General features: G+C 54.3%; 1 protein-coding gene across 2 annotated transcripts; it reads left to right on the plus strand.

The window, feature by feature from the left end:
- The first annotated feature begins 844 nt into the window (after positions 1-844).
- On the plus strand, positions 845-25,274 carry OBSL1 (obscurin like cytoskeletal adaptor 1). 2 transcript variants are annotated; one of them, XM_049768290.1, is made up of 20 exons: positions 845-1,905; positions 3,842-4,111; positions 4,195-4,446; positions 4,822-5,124; positions 5,218-5,514; positions 7,172-7,444; positions 9,173-9,445; positions 9,861-10,133; positions 13,488-13,760; positions 15,246-15,521; positions 15,596-15,883; positions 16,057-16,332; positions 17,211-17,480; positions 17,635-17,907; positions 21,114-21,380; positions 22,005-22,117; positions 23,117-23,273; positions 23,453-23,614; positions 24,601-24,705; positions 24,997-25,274. In XM_049768290.1, exons 1-20 carry the CDS (start codon positions 876-878, stop codon positions 25,272-25,274), a joined length of 5,709 nt encoding a protein of 1,902 aa, XP_049624247.1. In that variant the 5' UTR covers positions 845-875. The 2 variants fall into 2 exon arrangements, with proteins under 2 accessions (XP_049624247.1, XP_049624246.1); XM_049768289.1 differs by lacking the exons at positions 13,488-13,760; positions 15,246-15,521; positions 15,596-15,883; ... (7 more) ...; positions 24,601-24,705; positions 24,997-25,274 and adding an exon at positions 10,409-10,703.
- Positions 25,275-25,520: the final 246 nt, after the last annotated feature.

The following is a 25,520-nucleotide window of genomic DNA, read 5'->3' on the forward strand; positions in this document are numbered from 1 at the left end:
ATTGACCTGCCCCCGCACAACAACCCCTTCCCCCATGAGACCAGCAGATGGGTTACACTCCCCCCATACACACACACACACACACACACACACACACACACACACACACACACACACACTGTTGAGGGAATTACATCTCAGCCCCCAGTAGCGCTAACATTGGGGGGTAGGAAGATTGGGGAGCTGGGGGGTTGTGAGTTATTCAAAGTGCTATTTGTCAGAGACTCAGGACTCAGGTCTTCTGGGGCCCCATTCCAAGAGGCAGTTGCTAGGGCCAGTCAAAGGAAAGGGGTGTGGGGGTTGGGACTAGAAAGGGGGTGTCCAGTGAGGGGTAGGGGGGCATCCTGGCTTGCTCTATACTTAGCCTGTAGGAGCCACAGTCTGGGCTCTCTCCTCCAGCTGTGTCATCAGAGAATATTTTTGGGATTGACAGTGACAGGCGCCCCTGCCACTCAGGCCCCAGCCTGGCAGAGCTGTTGGGGACCTGGCGTCAGGAGAAGGAAAGGAGGAGGGGAGAGAGGCCCCCTACTGTGTGGAAGGGGGCTGGGATCAGGCCCTCCTGAGCAGGAAGCTGGGCTGCCCTGGCCCCTGGCTGCACAGGCAGACAGGAAGGACTGCCCCCAGAGTCCTGGGCTCCAGGCCGGGAATTTCTGCTGCCCAGAGAGAGCTCAGCTCCAGGCCCAGGGTAAGGAGGCTAGTGGAAAGTGCGCGCAGCACAGAGGTTCCCCCCCCCGGCCCCCGCCCCCTGTGCCCAGGCACGCCCACCCCAGGGGCTTGGGGTGGGGGGGGCGGAACACCTTTTCCCCAGCTATCCACTTCGAACTCAGCTGCAGGCCGCTCGCCCACCCCGCGCCCTGTCTGCAGCAGCCCCCAAGATGAAGGCGAGCTGCGGGAATCAGGGAAGCGCTCCCCCGTGCTTTCTGCGCTTTCCGCGGCCCGTGCGGGTGGTAAGTGGCGCCGAGGCCGAGCTCAAGTGCGTGGTGCTGGGGGAGCCGCCTCCCACGGTGGTGTGGGAGAAGGGCGGGCAAGCCCTGGAGGCTTCGGAGCGTCTGAGCTTCCCGGAGGACGGAGCGGAGCACGGTTTGCTGCTGCGCCGCGCGCGGCCCACCGATGCGGGGGTCTATGTGTGCCGCGCGCGCAACGAGGCCGGGGAGGCCTACGCGGCGGCCGCGATCACGGTGCTGGAGCCCCCGGAGCCCGAATCCGAGCCTGAGCCCGAGCCCCCTGCCTCCGAGAGCCCACGGCCGCCGCCGGGCACTGGAGAGGGGGCCCCGGTGGTCCTGAGTGGGCCCCAGTCCCAGTGGGTGCTGCGGGGAGCGGAGGTGGTGCTCGAGTGCCAAGTGCGGGGCGTGCCGGCGCCTACCCTGCACTGGGAGAAAGACGGGATGGCGCTAGACGAAGTGTGGGACCGCACCCACTTCGCGCTGGAGCCGGGCAGTGCCCAGGGCAGCGGGGCCTCGAGCCTGGTGCTGCGCATCCTGGCAGCGAGGCTCCCCGACTCCGGTGTCTACGTGTGCCACGCCCGCAACGCGCACGGCCGCGTGCAAGCCGGGGCGCTGATCCAGGTGCAGCAGCCCCCCGAGAGTCCTCCCCCAGACCCCGAGGAGCAGTCCCCCAGGCCCGCGGTGGAGCCAAGCAAGTGCGCGCCCAAGACCTTCTGGGTCAACGAGGGCAAGCACGCCAAGTTCCGCTGCTACGTGATGGGCAAGCCCGAGCCCGAGATCGAATGGCACTGGGAGGGCCGGCCCCTTCTCCCCGACCGCCGGCGCCTCATGTACCGGGACCGCGACGGTGGCTTCGTGCTCAAGGTGCTGTACTGCCAGGCCAAGGACCGCGGGCTCTATGTGTGTGCCGCGCGCAACTCTGCGGGACAGACTCTCAGTGCCGTGCATCTGCACGTGAAAGGTACCACGAGACCCTCGGAAGGCCAGAGAAGGGCTTTCCGGGCCCCTCCAACTCGGGCTCCCCTGTTCACTTCAAATGATGACCTAAGAAAAAAAAGAATAGGGGGCCGGAGCAGTGGCACAAGCGGTAGGATGTTTGCCTTGCACGCGCTGACCTAGGACAGACCGTGGTTCAATCCTCCCGGGGTCCCATTTGGTCCCTCCAAATCAGGAGCGATTTCTGAGCACATAGCCAGGAGTAATCCCTGAGCGTCACCAGGTGTGGCCCTAAAACAAAAACAAAAACAAAAGAAAGAAAAAGAATACACACACACACACACATATTTGCTGAGCCAGTAGTACAACCCATGCCTCCTATATGTGAGGTTTTGAGTTGGATCCCCAATACCAAAGAACAACAATAACAGAATTCCAAAGTTGGAATTCTCAAGGGGCTTCCTCAGCCAGGTCTCCCCTCTAGGACTAACAAAACAGACCTGGGAATGAACCTTGCCTTCCCTTAAAATGTGTTTTTCGGGGGCCGGGCGGTGGCGCTACAGGTAAGGTGCCTGCCTTGCCTGCGCTAGCCTAGGAAGGACCGCGGTTCGATCCCCCGGCGTCCCATATGGTCCCCAAAGCCAGGAGCGACTTCTGAGCGCATAGCCAGGAGTAACCCCTGAGCGTCAAATGGGTGTGGCCCAAAAATAAAAAAAAATGTGTTTTTCGGAGCCAGAGAGATAGTACAGTGGGTAGGGAGCTTGCCTTGCACATGCCGACCAGGGTTTGGATCCCATAGGGTTCCTGAGCCTGCCAAAACTTATTACAAGAATGATTCCTGAGCTCAGTTAGGTGTGAACTAAACACAAAAACAAAAACATTCAAATCCATTGGCTATTAACCTCCAATCTCCCAGGGACTGGGTTTTAGTAGGGGTCTCCTAAAATTTATTTTCTTTTTTCCCCACCACTTGGAATTTCTTAAACTCCCCCAAGTAATTTAGAACTGCATAGTGATAAACTATTTTTTGACAAACAGCATTGAGAAACTCTTAATATGCACAGGCCTAAGGTTGTTATTTTACACCCCTCTTTCAGTGGAGAGAGCTAAGAGGAACATTTGAAGGTTGTCTTAATCCAGATTTCTTTTTTTTTTTTTTTTTTGGTTTTGGATCACACCCAGCAGTGCTCAGGGGTTACTCCTGGCTCTATGCTCAGAAATCCCTCCTGGCAGGCTCGGGGGACCATATGGGATGCCGGGTTTCAAACCACCGTCCTTCTGCATGATAGGCAAACACCTTACCTCCATGCTATCTCTCCGGCCCCCTAAATCCAGATTTCTAATATGCAGTCAATACTGATTCAGAGATCAATGAAAAGGGATTGTTTAATTCAATACACAATTTTAGCTCTTTTGGTTTTTGGATTGGGGAATACACCCAACTGTAATTAGGGCTTATTCCCAGCTCTCTGCTTAGAGATCACTTCTGGTGGTACTTAAGGAACCCTAAGTGTTACCAGAAGTGGAACCAGGGTCAGGCTTACAAAAGCCAAGCACTTTAACCCCTGTATTATCTCTCTGCCCCTGAATACACATTTTAGTGAAGGCAAGATTCACTCTCAGGCCTGTTCTGTTAGTCCCAGAGGAGAGGCCTGGCTGCAAAAGCCTTTTCAGACATTTTGATAGAGGAGAGAAGAAAATAAAAAGTAACTGGCAAGTTTCCGCTCTTTTCCCACTGAATTACTATGCTGCTATGTAAGAAGAGGAAAGGCAAAGGAGAGGGCTTTATTTATTTCTTTATTTTGGTTTTGGGGGCCAAACATCGCTTTGAGTAGATTTTTCTCTGATTCCACATTTATGACCCTGGAGAAGAACAGAGGGCAGGAGCTCCTATGGGGTTGGGCTAGGCTGGGTCCTGATGTGATCCTCAAAGGTACCTCTGGCATCTCCCTTCTCCACAGAACCCCGTCTCCGCTTCTCCCGGCCACTACAGGATGTGGAGGGCCGGGAGCAAGGGATCGTGGTGCTGGAGTGTAAGGTCCCCAACTCCCGCATTCCCACTGCCTGGTTCCGTGAGGACCAGCGGCTGTTGCCCTGCCGAAAGTACGAGCAGATCGAAGAAGGCCCTGTCCGCCGCCTCATCATTCACAGGCTGAAGGCAGACGATGACGGTGTCTACCTGTGCGAGATGCGGGGCCGTGTTCGCACGGTGGCCAACGTGACTGTCAAAGGTGGGGAGCCCGTGGGAACTGACTGGACCACGGGTACACGGGGCCCAGAGCCCGCTCTGACAACCGATCCATCCGCCTCCCAGGGCCCATCCTGAAGCGCCTGCCCCGGAAGCTCGATGTGCTGGAGGGAGAGAATGCGGTGCTGCTGGTGGAGACGCAGGAGTCGGGGGTTCAGGGCCACTGGAGCCGAAATGGGGAGGACCTACCTGCCACCTGCCAGAGCAGCTGCGGCCACATGCATGCCCTGGTCCTTCCGGGGGTCACCCGTGAAGATGCAGGCGAGGTCACCTTCCGCCTGGGCAACTCTCGCACCTCTACTCTGCTCCGAGTTAAACGTGAGGCCCCCACAGTAGATTCCTAAAAGGCAATAGAGAGGGCAGGGACAGGAGAGTGATCAGGCTGGGTTGGCAGAGTGAGCTTAAGGTGGGGCACAGGGCTGGAAAGATAGCACAGCACTAGGGCATTTGCCTTGCACGTGGCCGACCCTGATGGACCCAGGTTCGATTCCTGACATCCCACATGGTCTCCTGAGCCTGCCAGGAGCAATTTCTGAGCACAGAGCCAGGAGTAACCCCTGAGCACCAGGTGTGGCCCAAAAACCTAAATAAATAAATGTTTAAAAAAATAAAAGGTGGGGCACAGAGTGGGGGGGGGGGAATGGGAGGATAGTTAGGGTTGCAGAGGTGCGCTGCTAACCTTGCTTTTGGCAGGAATCAAGCACAACCCTCCGGGGCCCCCAGTGTTGGTAGAAATGTTTAAGGGCCACAAGAACACAGTTCTGTTGACCTGGAAGGCCCCCGAGCCTGCTCCCGAGACCCCCTTCATCTACCGCCTGGAGCGACAGGAGGTGGGCTCGGAAGACTGGGTCCAGTGCTTCAGCATTGAGAAGGCAGGTGCCGTGGAGGTGCCCGGAGACTCTGTGCCTGCTGAGGGCGACTACCGCTTTCGCATCTGCACAGTCAGCGAGCACGGCCGCAGCCCACATGTGCAGTTCCAGGGCTCGGCTCACCTGGGTGAGTGGCCCTGCCCTCTCCTGTGCCTGCAGCCCATCGGCCCCCATGCTGGGGCTCATGTCTCCCCTCTGACCCTCTTCCCCCCATTCTCAGTTCCCACAGTGCGCCTCGTGACGGGGCTGGAGGATGTGCAGGTGTATGACGGGGAAGATGCGGTCTTCTCGCTGCATCTCTCCACCATCATCCAGGGAACCTGGTTCCTCAACGGGGCAGAACTCCGGAGCTGCGAACCTGAGGGCCAGGTGGAGCCTGGCACCCTGAATTACCGTGTGGAGCAAAATGGACCACAGCACCGGCTCATCCTTCAGAAAGTCAAGCACCGTGACAGCGGCGCCCTGGTGGGCTTCAGCTGCCCAGGAGTGCAGGACTCGGCCGCTCTCACCATCCAAGGTTGGTATGCTGAGGACTGGGGTGGGCTGGGACAGATGCAGCAGCTACCAATAGGGTTGTGGGGGCCAGAGCGTTAGAATAGCAGTAGGACATTTGCCTTGCACGCGGCTGACCTAGCACGAACCTAGTTCGATCTTTGTCGTCCCATACGGTTGTCCAAGCCAGGAGTGATTTCTGAGCACAGAGTAACCCCTGAGCATCACCGGTGTGGCCCAAAAACAAACAAACAAAAAATAGGGTTGAGATGGCAGGGTCTGAGGTCCACAGATTCCATCCTGCAAGCCATGAGCAGAACCCTCCTGACTCTACCACAGCATCACAGCCCAGTTCTTTGGGCTTTCTGAATTCTGCCACCCCAGGTCAGCCAAGAGGCACAGGTCCTAGACCCCTTGTCACTGTTTGGATCCCAGCTTTCTCTGAAAATCACTAATGTTCTCAGAGCAACTTATTGTGAGCTGGGCACAGTAAGTATATTATATCTCATATATATATATATATATATATATATATATATATATATATATATATATACACATATCATGTATATATCTCATGTATATTCATTGAACCTGATCCTCAGCACTCAGCAGCCTTGGGCAAGAGAGAGACAGATGGTCCAGTGGGTAGGGCACTTCTCTTGCAAATGGCCCAACTGGGTTCAATCCTCAGCTCTCTGAGTACAGTCAGGAGTGATTCCTGAGTGTATCCAGATGTGGCCACAAAAACAATCCTCAATAGCCTGGTATATTGTCCTATTTGACAGGTGCAGCATAAAGTGACTAAAGAGGGGGCTGTAGTAATGGTTCAGCAGGTACATGCAGCTCACCCAGGTTTGATTCCCAGCATCCAAAAGTAACCCTTGAGTATTCCTGGGTGTGGTGAAAGAAAAGGGAGGGAAGAAGGGAAGAAGTGAGGGCAAAATTATCCTTGGTGTTTGACCGCCTGGAGGCCCAATTCACAATGCACATTCCCTGGCCCTTGGGTAGGGACCATGGTGAGCTAAGTCTCGACATTTGTAACAGACTTTCTAGAATTCTTTCATTTTAATTAATTTATTAAGTAACATTTTGTTTGTTTGGGAACCACACCTGGACCACACTGTATGCAAGTGTAGTGCTCAATGCTTACTCTGGGCTTTGAGTTCAGAGATCACTCCTGACATGGGTTTGAGGGACCCCATATAGTGTTTGGGAACAATCCCAGGTCAGATGCATGGAAAGCAAGAACCCTAACCACTGTACTGTCTCTTTGGCCCTTTATTTTAAATTAGGTTTTCCCTTTCCTTCCTGTTATTGTCTGGAAGGCTGCGGTACTCACACATCTGCTGTGAGTCTAGAACATATTCCCCTTTGTGGTGCAAAAGGCCCCAAATGGCCAAATTAGTGCAACCTTGTTTGGCCCATGTAAGCAACACTGGGGACAGAACTCACAGCCTCATGCTTGCCACCAAGCTGTCCCAGGGGCCCCTGTCTCCTAGGAAATCTTATCACACCCAAACCACTGCTCTCAAAAGCTGGTGTGTCAGCCCCCAAGCTATTTATAAAACCTCCAACAAATCAGCAGACAGCAGTTGGGGGCCCCAGCTAGGCTGTGCATGCACCCGACAGAGCGGGGTGCCCCCTAGGGTCACTGTGTGTGACTGCACTCCTCCCCACAGAGAGCCTGGTGCACATCCTCAGCCCTCAGGACAAAGTGTCCCTGACCTTCACCACCTCGGAACGGGTGGTGTTGACCTGCGAGCTCTCACGGCTGGACTTCCCAGCAAAGTGGTACAAGGACGGGCAGCTGGTGGAGGAGAGTGAGGCACTTTTGGTGAAGGTAGAAGGACGCAAACATCGGCTGGTGCTCCCAGAGGCCCGAGTTCAGGACAGTGGCGAGTTTGAGTGCAGAAGCGAAGGGCTCTCGGCCTTCTTCAGTGTCACCATCACAGGTCAGGAACCACATAACCTTACATGGCATCGTGTGTGTGTGTGTGTGTGTGTGTGTGTGTGTGTGTGTGTGTGTGTGTGTGTGTGTGTGTGTGTGCAAGCTTGGTGGTTTCTCCCTCTGCACCTGCTACTTAACCACACCACATTCTTCTCCCAAAGACTAGGCAGTGGTCCTCAAACTTTTTAAGCAGGGAGCCAGTTCACTGTCCCTCAGACCAGGTTGCTGGACTATAGTAAAAACAAAAACTATGAACAAATTCCTATGCACACTGCATATATCTTATTTTGAAGTGAAGAAACAAAATGGGAACAAATAGAATATGTGGTCCCATGGGCCGTAGTTTGAGGACCACTGGACTAGGGTGAGGATCCACACTTCAGGGAAGGAAAAGAGGGATCTGGCTCTTCTCTGATGCTCCCCTAGTCGAACACTTTGACACTTTCAATACAATTTTTTTGCTTCATCTCCACAACACTTTCAGTACAATTTTTTCACTTCATCTCCACAATATAGCCAACAGTCATGTCACAGTGGAAGAAACAAGGTCCAGAGAGGTTCTGAGACTCTTGAGTCATAGTCCTACCTCAGACTCTTGAGCTGGTCCTCCACTCCACCCCAATCCCCTGCACTGCCTGGCCCATCCTGAAAGCCTCAAAGCCCTTTGGTTACTTATACAGGACCAGAGAGATAATCTAGGGATGAGGCACTAGTGTAGCACACACCAACCCAAATTTGATTCCCAGAAATTTATACAGTCCTCAAGCACTGCCAGATGTGAGCCCTGAGTACAGAGCCAGGAGTAAGCCCTGAACACCATTGAGTGTGCACACAAACACACACCCCAGGAAAAAAAATTTATAAATGCACTTTTCAGATTACCCTCCCAAAATTGTTTTTTGGGTTTTGGGCCACACCTGATGACGCTCAGGGGTTACTCCTGGCTATGTGCTCAGAAATCACTCCTGGCTTGGGGGAACCATATGAGGTGTCAGTGGATGGAACCACAGTCCATCCTAGGTCAGTTTATGCAAAGCAAACTTTCTACCACTTGTGCCACCGCTCCGGCCCCAGACCCCCAGAATTTAAATACTTGGGATCAATCTTGAGATCCACACTAGAAGAATAGTTGGAGAGTCCCCCAGTTAGGGGGACTTATTGTTTGTTTTTGTTTTGGGGCCATACCCAGTAACACTCAGGGGTTACTTCTGGCTCTGCACTCAGGAGTTATTCCTGGTGGTGCTTAGGGGACCAAGTAGAATGCCAGGGATTGAGCCCGGATCAGCTGCATGCAAGGCAAGCACCTTATCCACTGTATTATCACTCCAACCCCTTTTTGTTTTGTTTTTGGGTCACAGCTGACAGTGCTCAGGGCACCGTGCAGTGCCAGGGATTCTGTCTACCAAGCATGCACTCAGCCCCTGTCTCTCCTTGCAAACCCCCCTCCAGGACTTTCTATGAAAGCCACGCAGGCATGAGCCCAGGCAGTCTGTGCAGGTGACAACCCTGCCTTGGTGAAGGCTTTCCACTCCCAGGACCTCCTGCCCTCTACAGCTGACCCAATGCCTCTGAGCCTGAGGGGACACTTCACCCCTACCCCATTGGGCTCTGCATCTGTCTTGTGCCTCCTGCACAGTCTGACATACCCCTCCCAGAGTCCTCCCAGGACTTGAGGCCCAGTGCAGAGCCAGACCACTATCATGGCCTCCCATCTCCCATGTGTGCCCCCCAGATCCCCCGGTGCATATCGTGGAGCCCCAGGAGCACGTGTTTGTGCATGCCATCACCTCTGAGTGCGTCCTACTGACATGCAAAGTCGACCGTGAGGAAGCGCTGGTGTGCTGGTACAAGGATGGGCAGGAGGTGGTGGAGAGCGAGTTCGTGGTGCTGGAGCACGAGGGGCTCCAGCACCGCCTTATGCTGCCCGCTGCCCAGCCCTCCGATGGCGGCGAGTTCCAGTGTGTGGCCGGTGATGAACGTGCCTACTTCACTGTCACCATTACAGGTGGGAGACCCCAATGAGGACAGTCCAAGGTGCCTCCCAACCCACCCAGGACCCCTCTTCCAGCCCCGCTTCCCGCCCTGCAATGGATCAAATTTACCACCAAGATCCTCTGTCCCAGGGTTGTATCCTGGGGTCTATTTCATGAGTCATGATTGCTTCAGAGAACCCCACCTCCAGCTCTTAAAGGCCCTGCCCAGGAGCCTAGAGATAGTTGCAAGAGACAGGAGAGACCCCAACCTCATGCACCCCCATGTCCTGCAGGAGAGAGGCCTCCTCTTCCGCAGCAGGCTGGCTCCAGCTCTGATGAGCTCTTGGGTCTGCAGCTGTGTCTCCTGCTGCTGTAAGAGACTATTTGAGCTACCAGGGCTCCACCCACCCACTGCCCAGTCCCACCTACCCCACCTCACTTCCACAGACGTGTCCTCATGGATCGTGTACCCCAGTGGCAAAGTGCATGTGGCTGCTGTGCGCCTGGAGCGTGTGGTGCTGACATGCGAGTTGTGCCGGCCCTGGGCCGAAGTGCGCTGGACCAAGGACGGGAAGGAGATAGTGGACAGTCCGGGACGGCTGGTGCAGAAGGAAGACACAGTGCGCCGCCTAGTGCTGCCCGAGGTCCAGCTCGAGGACTCTGGCGAATACTTGTGTGAGATTGACAATGAGGCTGCCTCCTTCACTATCACAGTCACAGGTGCGGCTTGGCTCCCCCTTGGTCCTACAGGGGTAGCTGGGGTGTGTGTGCATGGGACAGCAAGGAGCAGGGCCCCTATCTGGAAAAACCCAGGTCTCACAGCTCCATAGGCCAGGGAGAACTGGGCTGCACACATTCATTTGTGGGTGCAAGAGACACTGCCGCCAGTCCATTTCCAGAAATCTGCCTGAGGAGCCAGGGGAAGGCACTGTTCAGCAGAGGTCACAAACAGGCACCAGGCAGCCCCCCAGATGTGTTCTGTTTGACCCCTGCAGAATCTTACCAAAGTCAGGACAGTGCCAATAGCAACCCGGAGTTATGCGTCCTCTTGAAAAAGCCGAAGATCTGGCGCCTCTGGTCCCGCTTCCCCCGCTGGCGACGGACGGCGGGAGCCGAGTAGCAAGTGCCCCACATACTGGGGGCCCCTACATTCCATTTGTCCCTGCCTTTTTTTTTTTTTTTTTTTTGTGTGCAACCCACATCCAGACCGCTCCAGACTTGTCTTTCCCGGCAGCTGTGCACATCTCAGTTTGCAAATCCCCTTCTCACTGTGTGAAATCAATAAACACGAGATTCACATGTGGCGATACCTCGTGATAAGAACTGGGCAGGATGAGGTCAATGGGATAGGGAGAGCAGAGCAAGAGAGATGAGGGGCATCTTTGAGAAAACCTCCTCACCCCCAGAGCTGGTCTAGGCTGGGCCCTCTAGTCCTGGCCAGAATGTGGACAGCCAACCAGGGAACCTGGACAACCAGTCTGTGGTTGGAAGTTGGAGCATAGGTGGTACAGGGACACTATGGGGTGCAGTATATGCTCCAGACTTGTAGAGGTGCCCAGTAGGCACGCAGAAAGTACCTTCACCCCCTCTCTCAAAACCAGAACTTGAATGAGTTCATTCAAGGAATTTAGGCTGAAGTTGGGGTGGAGGATGGATGTTCAAATCTGATCAAAAGAGCCAACTATGATGGCGTGTGACAGTGTCCATCCCAAGGGGGTAGCATCAGGGTCCTCAGTTGTTGGGGGTCTTAGATCTGGAGAGTGGAGTAGTACAGGAGAATTTAGTGTCTATACCAAGCCACCTTCCTGCCACTGGCACGGACTTGCCACCCATTCCTACTGTCCCTCAATTCCCTGTGCCCAAGGTTATGCAGGCAAACACACATGAACCCCAAGAACTTAAGAGACCTCTGTCCATGTCTGCCTTCTACTGTGTTGGATTGGCCTCCCAGCCCTGATCAGACATGCTGGCCAAGCTGCGCATGCCTCAGCTTATGCTCCACCTCCCCAACCCCAAACTTCAAGCCTCCAGGGCTTTTTCACCCCCACACCACTGCTGCAACTATAGGCCAGGAAGGGGCAAGGTGCCAAGCTCTGGTCTGGCTGTGAGAACAGCCCTCCCCCACCCCTATTCTCACTCCATTTGCTTCCAGCACCTCTCCAGTCCCTCCAGAGAGCCACAATGCAATGTGCCTGCCTTGTGGGTTCCCCAGAACCAGCCTACATCCTCTGGACTCTTGGAAGCAGCCCACACAGGGCAGTGCAAGGCCAGACCCACTGCTGCAAAAACCCAGACCCGGAAACACATAGTTCTCTGGCCTTCCACACAGGAGCCCATTGTTTGTGGAGCAGCAGAGTATCTGGAGTTCTGGGGCTTGTCAGACTGTTTCAGGGGTTTAGTGGGAGTATGGGGGACCCACCCTGGGCACAGCGGCCGCCTCCTTTCTTCCGCTTCAAGCAGCTGCAAGAAAATTGGCACAATCAGCAGAGTGTCCCTGGGGAGCACTCAAGCCTTGGCTGACTGCTCAAGGCAGAGGTGCCAAGCTCACCAGAGCATTCCTGCCAACCTTGCCCCAGACTCCTCAAACAGGTGCTAGTTCTCCCTCTAGCCCAGAGCAGAAATGGTCGATGAGGACTTTCCATCACTCTGTGCCTCGGTTTTCTCATCTGATAAATGGAGCAGAGCATTCCCCCATCTCTCCAGATCGCTGTGAGAATTTAGTTATAATGGAAATACCTAGCTTCAGGAAAGGTATATGGAAATATTTACTACCTCAGACCCTTCACTTACCATTTCAGAACCCCAGAAAAGCCAAAGGCTTTCTGTGACTTGTCCACATTTAGTTCTCTAAAATTAGCTAATTGCTGTGGCACTTTTCTCTCTCTTTCTCCCTCTTTCCTTTGCTCTCTTTCTCTCAAAATAGTTTGTTTTTGAGCCACATCCAGTGATGCTTAGAGGTTACTCCTGGCTCTGCAGTCAAGAATCATTCCTGCTGATGCACAGAGTACATATGGGATACCAGGGATCAAACCTAAGTAGCCATGTACAAACAAATGCCCTATTCACTGTATTGTCACTCTGGCCCCATAGTTTTATTGACTTATAAATATGTGAGGGGAGAAAAAAAGAGAAAATCTGTATTTAAGAGAGAAAATTAGTGGAAGGTTAGATCAATAATACAGCAGGTAGGGCTTTGCAAGCTTCCGACCTGGTTTTGATCCTCAGCCCCTTCAACACCCACCAAAAATTATTCATGAGTGCAAGCTTCATTAGGTATGGCAGAGAAAGAGGGAGGGAGGAAGGGGAGAGAGAAAGAGAGAGGGCAGGAGAGGGGGAGGGAAAGAGAGAAGGGGAAAGAGAGAAAGAGAGAGAGAGAGAGAGAGAACTCTATGCCCCTCCAGGAGTGATCCTTGCCTGATTACAGAGCAAATAGCAAGCCTTGAGCAATACTGAGAATGGCCCAATATTCAAAAATAAATAAATAAACCCCCTTAGGGAGAATACAAGGTACACTGCAGAAATGTAATGTGATTTAGTAAAAGAATGCTCTTAAACAAAGTGGGTAGGTGATCTTAGATTGGAATATTGAGCATTCTGCATTCAGTAATACCTCTGGCCACAGAGATCCCAGAGACTAAATTGTAGATCCTCTAATACTTTGTGGCTGTTGACCTTGTATTACTCCTACTCCTGTGGGAAAGTCTTCTTTGTGCTCCTGAATGGCCCCAGGGACCTCCGAGACCACTAGTGATTATTTTTTATTTATTTGTTTTGGGGCCACACCCGGTGATGTTTAGGGGTTACTCCTGGCTATACACTCAGAAATTGCACCTGGTTCATGGGACCATATGGGATGCCAGGGATAGAACCCAAGTCTGTCCTGGGCCAGCCACATGCAAGGCAAACAAAGGCCCTACTGTTGTGCTATCGCTCTAGCCCTACTAGTGACTATTAATCTCATGATTATTCCCAGCATCACTCCTTTTTACTGTGGGGGACAGGGCTTGATGACACCCCGTGGCTCCAGCAAGGACAGGGAGTATGGTAACAAGCTGGGAGGCTTCCATTCTGCAGAGCCCCCAGTCCGCATCATCTACCCGAGGGACGAGGTGAGCCTGGCCGCCGTGAGCCTGGAGTGTGTGTCACTGCTGTGTGAGTTGTCCCGGGAGGACACATCTGTGCGCTGGTACAAGGACGGTCTGGAGGTGGAGGAGAGTGACACTCTGGTGCTGGAGACGGATGGACCCCGCCGCCGCCTTGTGCTGCCCGCTGCCCAGCCCGAGGACAGTGGCGAGTTCGTATGTGATGCAGGAGACGACTCAGCCTTCTTCATCGTCACTGTCACAGGTGTGCACTCCGGGGACCCTCTGGAAGCCAAACAACAGACACCTAGGCTCCCACTTTCCTCATCTCAGGGTCCCTCCCATGTACAACACGAGCCTTCCACAGCTCCAGCCTCCACATTTTCAGCTGTCTCAGAGCTCTGGCTGGCTCCTGTCAGTTGTGGATGTTCCCCTGCCATGAGTGAGAGCTCAGTTAGCAGACACATACATTCATCCAGACATCCATTGATCAGCAAATGTTCATGAAGCAATGGCTAGTAGGTCGGTGCTGTTCTATATGCTGAAGAAAGCAGTGAAGAATGAGGAACATTGGAGACTTGAGACAGGTTGATACGGATCTGAGTAGGGGGCCCGGGGCTATTCTTTTCTGTTTCTTGACCCTCAAGCAAGTCAATTACTTCTAAAGTAGTATCAGGGCATCCAGAAATGGATTTTAGTTGTGTTTTTTTTTGTTTTTGTGTTTGTTTGTTTGTTTGTGGGCCACATCTAGCTATCCCTGTCAAGGATCACTCCTGACAGAACTCAGAGAACCCTATATGGTGGCAAGGATCAAGCCCAAGGTGCCTTGCAAGGCCAGTTTCCAAGATAGTTTAAAAGTCAGAAAGCTAATACAGAGAGAAGGTACATAGCTTGCAATGCAGCCAACCTGGGTTTGATCCTGGCACCCTGTAGGATTCTTGGCCCTACACGGGATCACTCCTGACAGAACTCAGGAAACCCTATATGGTGGCAAGGATCAAACCAGGGTACCTTGCAAGGCCAATTTCCAAAATGATTTTAAAAAGTCAGAAAGATAGTACAGGACCCGGGAGAGATAGCACAACGGCGTTTGCCTTGCAAGCAGCCAATCCAGAACCAAAGGTGGTTGGTTCGAATCCCGGTGTCCCATATGGTCCCCCGTGCCTGCCAGGAGCTATTTCTGAGCAGACAGCCAGGAGTAACCCCTGAGCACCGCCGGGTGTGACCCAAAAACCAAAAAAAAAAAAAAAAAAAGGAAAAGAAAGAAAGATAGTACAGCGGGGAAGGTGCATGGCTTGCAACACAACCAACCTGGGTTTGATCCTGGCACCCTGTAAGATTCTTGAGCCCTATAGAAGTAATCCCTGAGCACTGCCAGATGTGATTACTAACTTAGAGGGGGAAAATGGTTAAAAAATTTTGAATGTGCATGCTTTGCATATGGAGTGCCGGGTTCAATGTTTTGCAATGCATGGTCCTATGAGCATTTGAGGGAATGCTCTCCTGCAAAAAACAAAAACAGAGGCCTCAAGTCTTTGTCTACCAAGTGCAATGATCAGAGCCCCATCTCTGGGCAGTACAGGGGGGATGGGGGAAATCAGCCCAAGGCTCAGCACCTGATGTGCTGTGAGTGCCCCTAATCTGTTTGCTGCTGGTCCAAGCAAATGTGCTGCACAGGGAGGAAAAGAGCACCAAGCCTGGGAGGCGAGGGATGCCTGCCTGAGTACCCTCATCCCTGTCCACTCCCCAGCACCCCCCGAGAGGATTGTACACCCAGTAGCCCGCTCCTTGGACCTACAGTTTCGGGTCTCGGAGCACGCAGAGCTGCGCTGTGAAGTGTCCCCCGCCGGGTCGCGGGTTCGCTGGTTCAAAGATGGTCTAGAGGTGGAGGTGTCGAATGGCCTGAGGTTGGGGGCCAAGGGACCTGTGCGCACCCTGACCCTGCCCCACATCCAGCACCAGGACACGGGGGAGTACATGTGTGAGACCCGGGATGAGGCTGTCACCTTCAATGTCAGTGTGGCGGGTGAGTGTGGGGGCCCACGGGACCAGGTCAGGGTGGCAGCAGGGCCCAAGCTAATGTCTCCTGTCTTTGTCCAGAACCGCCCGTGCACTTCCTCGCCCCTGAGGCAGCCCCTGGCCCTCTCTGTGTGATTCCCGGAGAATCTGTGGTGCTGAGCTGTGAGCTGTCCCGGACTGACGCCCTGGTCTCTTGGAGCCACAACGGGGTTCCTTTGCAGCTTGGGCAGGGCCTGGAGCTTCATGCTGAAGGGCCCCGCCACATGCTCAGCATCCGGGATGTAGCTGCCTCCCACGCAGGCCTCTACACCTGCCAGTGTGGGGCAGGCCCTGAGGCTCCCAGCCGCACCTTCACCTTGCGTGTGGAGGGTGAGTAGAACCCAGAGAATCTGAGTGCAGTGCCCCAAGACCCCTGAGTGTCCCCGCTTCTCTCATGCCCCTCACCGGTCTCATTTGACATCTCCCCTATTTCACTTCCCCCCTGCCCCACCTCCATGTCCTCGAGTCTCTCCAAACAGTGACCTCCAGTTCTGACCCTGCAGAGCCTCTTGCACGGGTGGTGACCCCCGAGGCCGCCCAGACGACGGTCCGTAGCACTCCAGGCAAAGACCTGGAACTGGAGGTGCAGCTCTCCGGGCCAGGAGGCCCCGTACGCTGGTACAAGGATGGGGAGCGACTAGACAGCCAGGGCCGGGTGCAGCTGGAACAGGCGGGGACCAAGCAGATATTGCGAGTTCAAGGGGCCCAGATCGGGGACAGTGGGGAGTACCTGTGCGACGTGCCCCAGGACAGCCGCATCTTCCTTGTCAGTGTGGAAGGTAACAGCACTCTCCTTCCATCTTTTTGGCCCTGGCACTCCCAACAAACATACACCACTTTACTGTTCTGGGCCCCCCTCACCTCCCAAATTGCTCCACCCCTCTGGCTCCAACCCCTATTACCGGAAGGAGGGCTCAGGGAATCCTTTTCTAAGGACTCTCAAATAAGAGAAAGTGAGTCCAGTTACTTAAACATGGATTCTAGAGCTGGGCATGATGATACAGTAAATATAGTGTTTGCCTTGCACACTGCCAACCCAGTTCAATCCTGACACCCCATCTGATCTCTCATGCTCACCAAAAGTGATCCCGGAAATAAATGTAGAGCCTAGCAAAAGCCCCAAGCACAGCCAGTGTGGTTAAAAAAAAAAAAAAGTTTCGGGGCTGGAGCGATAGCGCAGCAGTAGGACATTTGCCTTGCACGCAGCTGACCCAGGCTGGAACTCGGTTTTATCCCCGGGGTCCCATATGGTCCCCAGAGCCAGGAGTAATTTCTGAACATAGCCAGGAGTAATCCCTGAGCATCACAGGATGTGGCCCAAAAAATAAAATAGTTTCTAGCTTAACACCCTTGGGTTCCAACCTGGACTCTGCTTCTGAGTCCTGTGCTACTGGTGAATTGCTCCATCTCTCTGAACCCCAGCTCTGAAGTGGGGGGTTGATGTTTTTCTGTCCTGGCTAAACAAGATTCCTAGTGGCCTGTCATTGTTAGGGACTCAGAAAGTGGGGCACCAAGCCAGGACTGAGAGGCAGGGTTGACACCTCCTAAACTGCCATTTTGTAGGTCCTCAGGAAATAATAAAGTAGGGGTGCAGACCCTGAGGGATAATGAGGTCGAGGAAGTCCTCCCACCTTCACTGCCTGACCCCATCCCCTAGAACCTCTGCCAGTGAAGCTGGTCTCAGAGCTGACACCCCTGACGGTTCACGAGGGCGACGATGCTGTGTTCAGGTGTGAAGTGTGCCCCCCAGATGCCGAAGTCACCTGGCTGCGCAATGGGGCCATGGTCACTCCAGGGCCCAGGCTAGAAGTGGCCCAGAACGGCTCCAGCCACACACTGACCGTGCGGGACTGCCAGCTGGATGATGCCGGGATAATGACCGCCCAGGCAGGGTCTGCCACCACCAGCGCCCGCCTCCACGTCCGAGGTTTGGTCCTGATATGTACAAAGTAGCCCTCCCAGCCCCAGCCCTTGACCCCCTGGCCCTGAAAGGGATCAGAAGAATGAATGGGAGGGGGGCAAAGTTGGACCCCCATGAACTCCCCCCAGGCTGATAGAGCCCCTCTTGGGTACCTCTCCAGAAATGGAACTGCTATTTCTGCGACGGCTTCAGGACGTTAGGGCCGAGGAAGGCCAGGACGTATGCCTGGAGGTGGAGACAGGCCGCATAGACAAGGCTGGGGCCGTGCGCTGGGTGCGCGGTGGGGAGCCCTTGCAAGCTGATTCCCGCCTGTCCATGGTCCAGGAAGGCCACATCCACCGCCTCGTCATCCTCAGCGTGATGCTGAACGACCAGGGCATCTATGGCTGTGAGAGCCACCATGATCGCACCCTGGCCCGACTCAGCGTGAGGCGTGAGTACCCCGTCCCCTCCTGGTGTACTTGCCGTCGCATACACAGCACTGCCAGGGGTGCCTGGACCCCTCAGATCCTCCTCCCCTGCCACCATAGTGTCCCCCACCCCAGAGGCAGTTCTGCCTTGGCTGGCTTATAGAAGCATGTGTGACCTGTTGCATCTTTTTTTTTTTTTTTTTTTTTTTTTTGGTTTTTGGATCACACCGGGCTGCGCTCAGGGGTTACTCCCAGCCCTGCACTCAGAAATTGCTCCTGGCTGGCATGGGGGACTATATAGAATGCTGGGACTCGAACCATAGTCCACCCTGAGTAGGCTGCATGCAAGGCAAATGCCCTACCGCTGTGCTATTTCTCTGGCCCCCCTCTATTTTTTTTTAACCAGTCTTGAAAGTCCAGGTGCTTTTCTATTCCACTTCATATGTCCAAGTTGGTGTTGCTATAAACATGTCACCTGCAGAAAGATGCACCATATACTCCTGTTAGAGTTAGAGAAGACAAAGGTGGCAGAGATACAGGAGAAAAAGTAGAAGCAGTCCGCCAAATCCAGACTGCTCCAATGAAAACAGATTAGGAGGTACAGAGAGCCAGAGAAGAAGGTGAGGCAGGAAAGTGGGTTGCCCATCGCCCCAAAACCCAGAAAGACAGAGACTGCCAATTGGTAGTGCCATGACAAACGGGATTTTTTTTATTATTTGGGTGGCCAGGGATGCAACAGTCTCCTGATGACATAGACTGGGCTTCACACCCTGAACTGAGGAAGCACAAGGTTTATAAAAGGTTCCACAGGATTAGCAACACAAGTATCTCATTGGTGCACACAGATGCATTAGTTCAAAAGTAACAAAGGTATGCAACCTTGTGACAATCAAGGTTTGTTGTCACAATTCATTCCTCCTATGTCCCGGGTCTTATCTAGATATCCTTTTATGGCTAAGAGATGTTCTGAGAGGAGACCTTTGAAAGGGCCTCTATCTTACATTCCTCAGTGGGGGTACATTCTTATATTCCCATTTAAGCATTCCAAAGATACAATTCCCGAAGGAGGATGCTTATCTAGCAGCAGAGTCTCTCAAGTTCTACCTGTCATGGCATGTGTTGTGTTAGGATGCAACTCTGGGATACACTGATCTCTAACAATCCCAACACAGAGACCTGGAGAGAAGCTGGGATGGCTGACCAACAGCCTCCCCCATGTCCAAGATGGAGCCCCCTTTCACTGTATGACTGAATGCAAATTATTCACCAATTAAGCTACACATTTTTAAGAGGCTGAGTGGTGGCGCTAGAGGTAAGGCGTCTGCCTTGCAAGCACTGGCCTAGGACTGACCTCGGTTCAATCCCCCAGCATCCCCATATGGTCCCACCAAGCCAGGAGTGATTTCTGAACACATAGCCAGGAGTAACCCCTGAGAGTCACCAGGTGTGGCCCAAAAGAAGAAAACGTGGGGTTGAGGTCTGCAACTATAGTACAGTGGATAGGACACTTGTCTTCCATGTGGTTGACCCTGGTTCAATCCCCAGCATCCCATATGATCTCCCAAGCCTGCCAGGAGTGATCCTGAATGAAAAGTCAGGAGTAAGCCATAGGATTGATTTTGGGATCAAGTGGTAATACAGAGGATAGGGTTTTTACTTTGCATGCAACCAACCAAGGTTCAATCCCAAGCATCCCATGTGGTTCCCCAAACACCACCAGTGTAAAATAAAAATATATCCACGATTGGTGAGTCTGCCCCACATGTTGTATTTTTTTTTTTTTTTTGGTTTTTGGGTCACACCTGGCAGTGCTCAGGATACTACTTCTGGCTCTACACTCAGAAATTACCCCCGGCAGGCAGGCTTGGGGGACCATATGGGGTTCCTGGATTTGAACCACCATCCTTCAGCATGCAAGGTAAACACCTTAACCTCCATGCTAGCTCTCCGGTGCCATATGTTGTATTTCTAACCCTTTAGGTGGGCTGGTATGATGAAGCACAGTTGTGGTGGAGAAATAATACCAAGTCAGTATAAAGATGAATTGGAGTTAGTCTGCTTTTTCCTCATGGTCTCTCTATGCCATGTGCTTTTTCTCCTGAGTTCAAAGCCAGGCTCCTTTCTTTATTCAAAAATCCCAGGTGGGGGGAGGTCAAGTCAGATACAAAAGCAACTATCCAGTGTGTTTTTACATACCAAAAAAAAGAGGTTAGGAAAAAGGAAGTTGAGGGAACACTTTAGTTTGGGGTTAACAGCTGGGTATTTATTACCTTACACACCAGGACTAATTAGTCCTGAACACAGGACTAAATAGTTCTGAGCACAGTGGCCCCAAAAGAAAAACAAATGAGATTGATTTCTATGTCAGGGGTCTTTAGGTTCATTCACTAAGATAACATGGAAAGTGTATGGCTATAGAAATAGTTCACTGGGCTCTGTGCAGGAAGCCTACTAGGTTCAACCCCCAGCACTGCATGGTTCTCCAAACACTTAAGAACAAACCCCTTGGGCCGGAGAGATAGCATGGAGGTAAGAGGCTTGCTTTGCATGCAGAAGGACAGCGGTTCGAATCCCAGCATCCCATACGGTCTCCCAAGCCTGCGAAGAGCAATTTCTGAGCATAGAGCCAGGAGTAAACCCTGAGTGCTGCAGGGTGTGACCCCAAAACAAAATAAAGAGCAATCCCCAAACACAGAGAGAAGAAGCCCCCAAGAACTACCAGGTATGACCCCTTTAAAAAATATAAAGATAAGTTTACACATGGGACTTGGCACTTGGTTAGGGTAGGTGATGCACACAGGTTTCTTTTTTCATTCATCCCATACAATAAGCCCTTGTCTCAATGCTATTAACCTGGTACCATGGGAACAGATAAGGCAGATAGGAGAGTAATTGCCCAAAGTCACACAACATACAACCCTGGCAGAGCTGGTTGTATCCCAGGTATCTGACTCCAAATTCTGTGTTCCTTCTAGTGTCAGAGCCCTGACTCAAACGCCTCACTTTTTCCAACTTTTCCACTTTTTCTAACTCCAGTATGCCCCCTGCCTTCCCTCAGTATGGCTAATCATGCTTTCTCCCTCTGCCCCACTGACTGTTTTTACATTGTTCCTACTGACTTGGAGACTTAGTTGGTGTCAAGGGCCGGAGCAAGATTTGAGGGAATCCCCTGAAGCTCCAGCACTCTGCTGTCATGCTCAGCAAACCCCTCTTCATCTCCCCAACCCAGCCCGGCAGCTGAAGGTGCTGCAGCCTCTAGAAGATGTGAGTATCACCGAGGGTGGCAGTGCCACCTTCCAACTGGAACTGTCCCAGGAGGCTGTGGCCGGAGAGTGGGCCCGAGGTGGAGTCCGGCTGCAGCCAGGGCCACGGTGCCACATTCACACCGAGGGCCGTACTCATCGCCTGGTGCTCAGGGACCTGGGCCTGGCCGACTCGGGCTGCGTGTCCTTCACCGTAGATACACTTCGCTCTGCTGCCAGACTCACCGTAAGAGGTGTGGCCAGCCTGCCTGCCTGCCTGCTGGCTACCCATAGGGTGGCCTGTGTGACCCTACTTACAAGGCTTGCCTGCCCCTGTGTGCCTCCCCAGTGACTCCCTCCACTCTGGTCCCAAGTGGTTCTGCCCCATGAGTGGTGTCCTGGGAGGTTGCCTGCAATATGAGGACTTTATTGCCTGCCCGAGTCTCACAGGCCATGTGGGGTGTGATCTCTCTGGCCAGCTGCTGTCTGACTTCTCAGGGCCCCACAACCCACTAACTGTTGCTCCCCCTTGGTGTGTTCCCACTGACTACACATGCGAGGTCCCCCATTGCTCTCTAACCCCACTGGATCTCCCACTGCCCAGTGTGCCCTGGCTGTTTTCTTCAACCCCACTGGGTTCCTCACTGATTGCTTTAAAGTGTTGTTATTCCCCAGCTCACTACAACTTTCCTCTGTCTCCATGGTGTCCCTCACTGACCAGAATACCCCATGGACATTTGACCCACATGGCACCACTCACTAATGGCCTCCACCTTGACTAAACCAGTGGAAAGCCATTGGTTCCTTGTCCCCCAGTGTGTCCTTGCTTCTGTCCCTGCCCTTGCTCACTGAGCATTGTCCTCCCATGCCACTCCCAGAGGCCCCAGTGACCATTGTGCGGGGGCCACAGGACCTGGAGGTGACTGAGGGTGACACAGCGACGTTCGAGTGCGAGCTTTCCCAGGCCTTGGCTGATGTCACTTGGGAGAAGGTCAGAGCCCAGCCCCCTGCTGGGGGACCATCTTGGCCTAACTAATGTCCCCCAAAATGGGGAAAACTAGCACTGAGTCGCATGAGTGTACTGTGCTACTTAACACTTAACCCTTTAACACTCTTCACCCACCCTGCCGATCTCAATAGGGGTGGGGATGGGGGTTACTTACAGCCACACCTCATTCAGGTTTACTCACTGAAATCTGGTACCACCCACCCTCTCCTTGGGCTAAGTCCCCCACAGGTCTGGCTTGGTGGCACCTTTCTCAGCCCTTGCTCTCCCAGCTTCCCCTTAGGGCTCGTGTTGCTGGATGGATGGGGAAGAGTCACTGGCAAGTGGAAAGGGCCTTAGGCCCGCCAGGCATCAGCAGAGCCCTGTAACTTAAAAAATAAAACAAAAAAACAAAAAGCTATTTATTTGGGCTGGAGAAATAGCATGGAGGTGGGGTGTTTGGCTTGCATGCAGGACAAGGACGGTGGTTCAAATCCCACATGGTCCCCTGAGCCTGCCAGGAACGATTTCTGATTACAGAGCCAGGAGTAACCCCTGAGCGGTGCTGGGTATGGCCCCAAAGCAAATAGAAAAAACTAATTATTTATTTATTTATTTATTTACTGGTTTTTGGGCCACACCCAATGATGCTCAGAAGTCACTTCTGGCTCTGTGCTCAGAAATCGGGACAAGCTCGGGGACCATATGGGATGCCAGAAACCGAACCGGGTCAGTCCCACGTCGCATGCAAGGCAAATGCCTTACCATTGGGCTATCTTTCTGGCCCCAGTTCTGCAACTTTTTTGGGGGGGGGCCACACCCGGCATTGCTCAGGGGTTACTCCTGGCTGTCTGCTCAGAAATAGCTCCTGGCAGGCACGGAAGACCATATGGGACACCGGGATTCGAACCAACCACCTTTGGTCCTGGATTGGCTGCTTGGTGTGCTATCTCTCCGGGCCCAGTTCTGCAACTTTTAAGTTCACCTGCCAACTCTCCCTCTTAGGACGGCCACCCGCTGAGTCCCAGCCCTCGGCTCCGGCTCCAGGCCCTGGGCGAGCGCCGCCTTCTCCAGATCCGGGGATGCGGCCCCTCGGACGCCGGGACCTACAGCTGCACGGTGGGGCTGGTCCGCGCTGGGCCGGTGCGCCTGGTCGTGAGCGGTGGGTACGGGGGGTGGGACTGGGACGGGGCACGGACGTGGGCGCGGGGACCCTAGAGCATGGCGATTCTCTCCGGGATGAAGTCGGGGTGCATCTCCCAGGGGCAGGGCGCGGGCGGGGTTGATGGGGCCCAGCCACGCCCCGCTTCACGCATCCGGGGGGGGGGGGCTCCTCCGCAGAGCGCAAAGTGTCAGTGCTGTCGGAGCTGGAGTCAGTGCGCGCCCGTGAAGGCGACAGCGCCACGTTCGAGTGCACCGTGTCGGAAGCCGACACCGCCCGGAGCTGGGCGCTCGGAGGACGCCCCTTGAGACCGGGAGGCCGGGTCCGCTTCCGTCAGGAAGGTCTGCGAGGCTTGACTCCGCCCCTGCTCTATAGGCCCCGCCCCTGCCTGATAGAACCCGCCTACACTAGTAGGTTCCCCACCCAATAGGCCCGCTTACCCAGTAAGCCCGCCCCCTAATAAGCCCCGCCTCCTGCTTAGTGATCCCTGTCCAATAGAGTCCGCCTATCCTCGTAGACTCCTCCCACCCAATAAGCCCACTCATCCAATAAACCCGCCTCCTATAATAAGCCCCGCCTTCTTTTCAATAGACCACGCCCCTTTCTAATAGAGCCCGCCTATCCTAGTCGACCCTTTCCACCCAATAGGCCCGCTCATCCAGTAAACCCGCCCCCTAGAATAAGTCCCGCCTCCTGGTCAATTGACCCCGCCCCCTGTCCAATAAAGCCCGCCTATTGTAGTAGACTCCTCCCATCCAATAGGCCTGCTGATCCAGTAAACCGCCCTCTAATAAGCCCCGCCTCCTGCTTAGACCCCGCCCACCCAATAGTCCTGTTCATCCAGTAAACCCGCCTCCTAGAATAAGCCCCGCATCCTGTTCAATGGTCCCGCCTCTGCTCACTAGACCATACCCCTGTCCAATAGAGCCCGCCTAGCTGGTTCAGTAAACCCGCCCACTAGAATAAGCCACACCTCTGCTCAATAGACCCCGCCCCTGTCCAGTAGAGCCCGCCTATCCTAGTAGACCTTTCTCACCCAATAGGCCCGCTCACCCAGTAAGCCCGCCCCCTAGAATAAGCCACGCCTCCTGCTCAATGGCCCCGTCCCCGAGGTCCTAGGAACCTAGTCCCCGTCTTACCCAGCCCCCGGAGCTGAACCCTCCTCGGTTCTGGGTGGCTCCTCCCTCTACCCCCAGTCGAACCCCGATTCTGTTCATCCCAGAGCACGTTGAGCACGTCCGAGGAGACCCGGGGTGGACCCCACCTCCCACTCCTAGCCCTCTTGGGGAGCAGTTCGGACCTCACCAGCGCCCCCCTTCTCCACCAGGGAAGAAGCATCTTCTGGTGCTGAGCGACCTGCGCCCGGAGGACTCCGGAGAGGTCCGATTCCAAGCGGGACCCGCCCAGTCCGTGGCTCGGCTGGAGGTGGAGGGTAAGCGAGCCCGGGGAGCAGCGGCCAGGGCCTGGGTGGGTGGGTGGGCATCAGCGTGTTCTTGGGGCCCTCGAGCGCCTTCTCCCGCTCCCCTCCTCGAGGGGCTCCCCAGGAACGGGTCACAGAGGGCGGTGCGTTTCCTTAGGAAGGAAGGGACTTCGAAGTGGGGTTCAGAGGAATTTGGGGGGTGCTTATAAGTGAGGAGTCGCAGGACGAATAGAGATCGTGCCCTCCCCAGGGCTGCGGGGGTTGCCCTGCGTGCCCCGGTTAACTTAAGCCTCCGCCCCCCAGCTCTGCCTCTCCAGATGTGCCGCCGCCCCCCTCGGGAGAAGACCGTCCTGGCAGGCCGCCGGGCAGTGCTGGAGGTGACCGTGTCCCGCTCTGGGGGTCATGTGTGCTGGCTGCGGGAGGGGCTGGAGCTGTGCCCCGGAGACAAGTACGACCTGCGCAGCCACGGCCCCACCCACAGCCTGGTCATCCGTGACGTGCGACCTGAGGACCAGGGCACCTACTGCTGCCAGGCCGGCCAGGACAGCGCCCAAACGCGCCTGCTGGTAGAAGGTGAGTAAAGGGGGACCACTGGGTTGGGGGGGGGTCCCATGCTGGCCAGGTAGGAGGGGTCCCCTGGATGCTAGAGACCCACCTGCTATATGTTTTCCAGGGTTTGGGACCACAAGTTGGTTCCAGGACGCTTTGGGGGTGGGGAAAGGAAAGGAGGGACCTCTCCTAGGTCAGGTCAAAAGGCCACACCCCTTCCTGTCTCAATTGCAAGTCTCTCTCTTCCCAGCACCATATCAGCCTCCTAGCTTAGTCCT

Source organism: Suncus etruscus, chromosome 2, assembly GCF_024139225.1.
Source record: "Suncus etruscus isolate mSunEtr1 chromosome 2, mSunEtr1.pri.cur, whole genome shotgun sequence".
In the NCBI taxonomy this organism is placed as follows: Eukaryota; Metazoa; Chordata; class Mammalia; order Eulipotyphla; family Soricidae; genus Suncus; species Suncus etruscus.

Bases quoted from the DNA above. Each gene is read 5' to 3' on its own strand.
- OBSL1 (XM_049768290.1), top strand. From the start codon at position 876: ATGAAGGCGAGCTGCGGGAATCAGGGAAGCGCTCCCCCGTGCTTTCTG. The intron at 15,522-15,595 runs GTGAGTGTGGGG...GTCTTTGTCCAG, and splicing joins CTTCAATGTCAGTGTGGCGG to AACCGCCCGTGCACTTCCTC. The intron at 21,381-22,004 runs GTGTGGCCAGCC...TGCCACTCCCAG, and splicing joins TGCCAGACTCACCGTAAGAG to AGGCCCCAGTGACCATTGTG.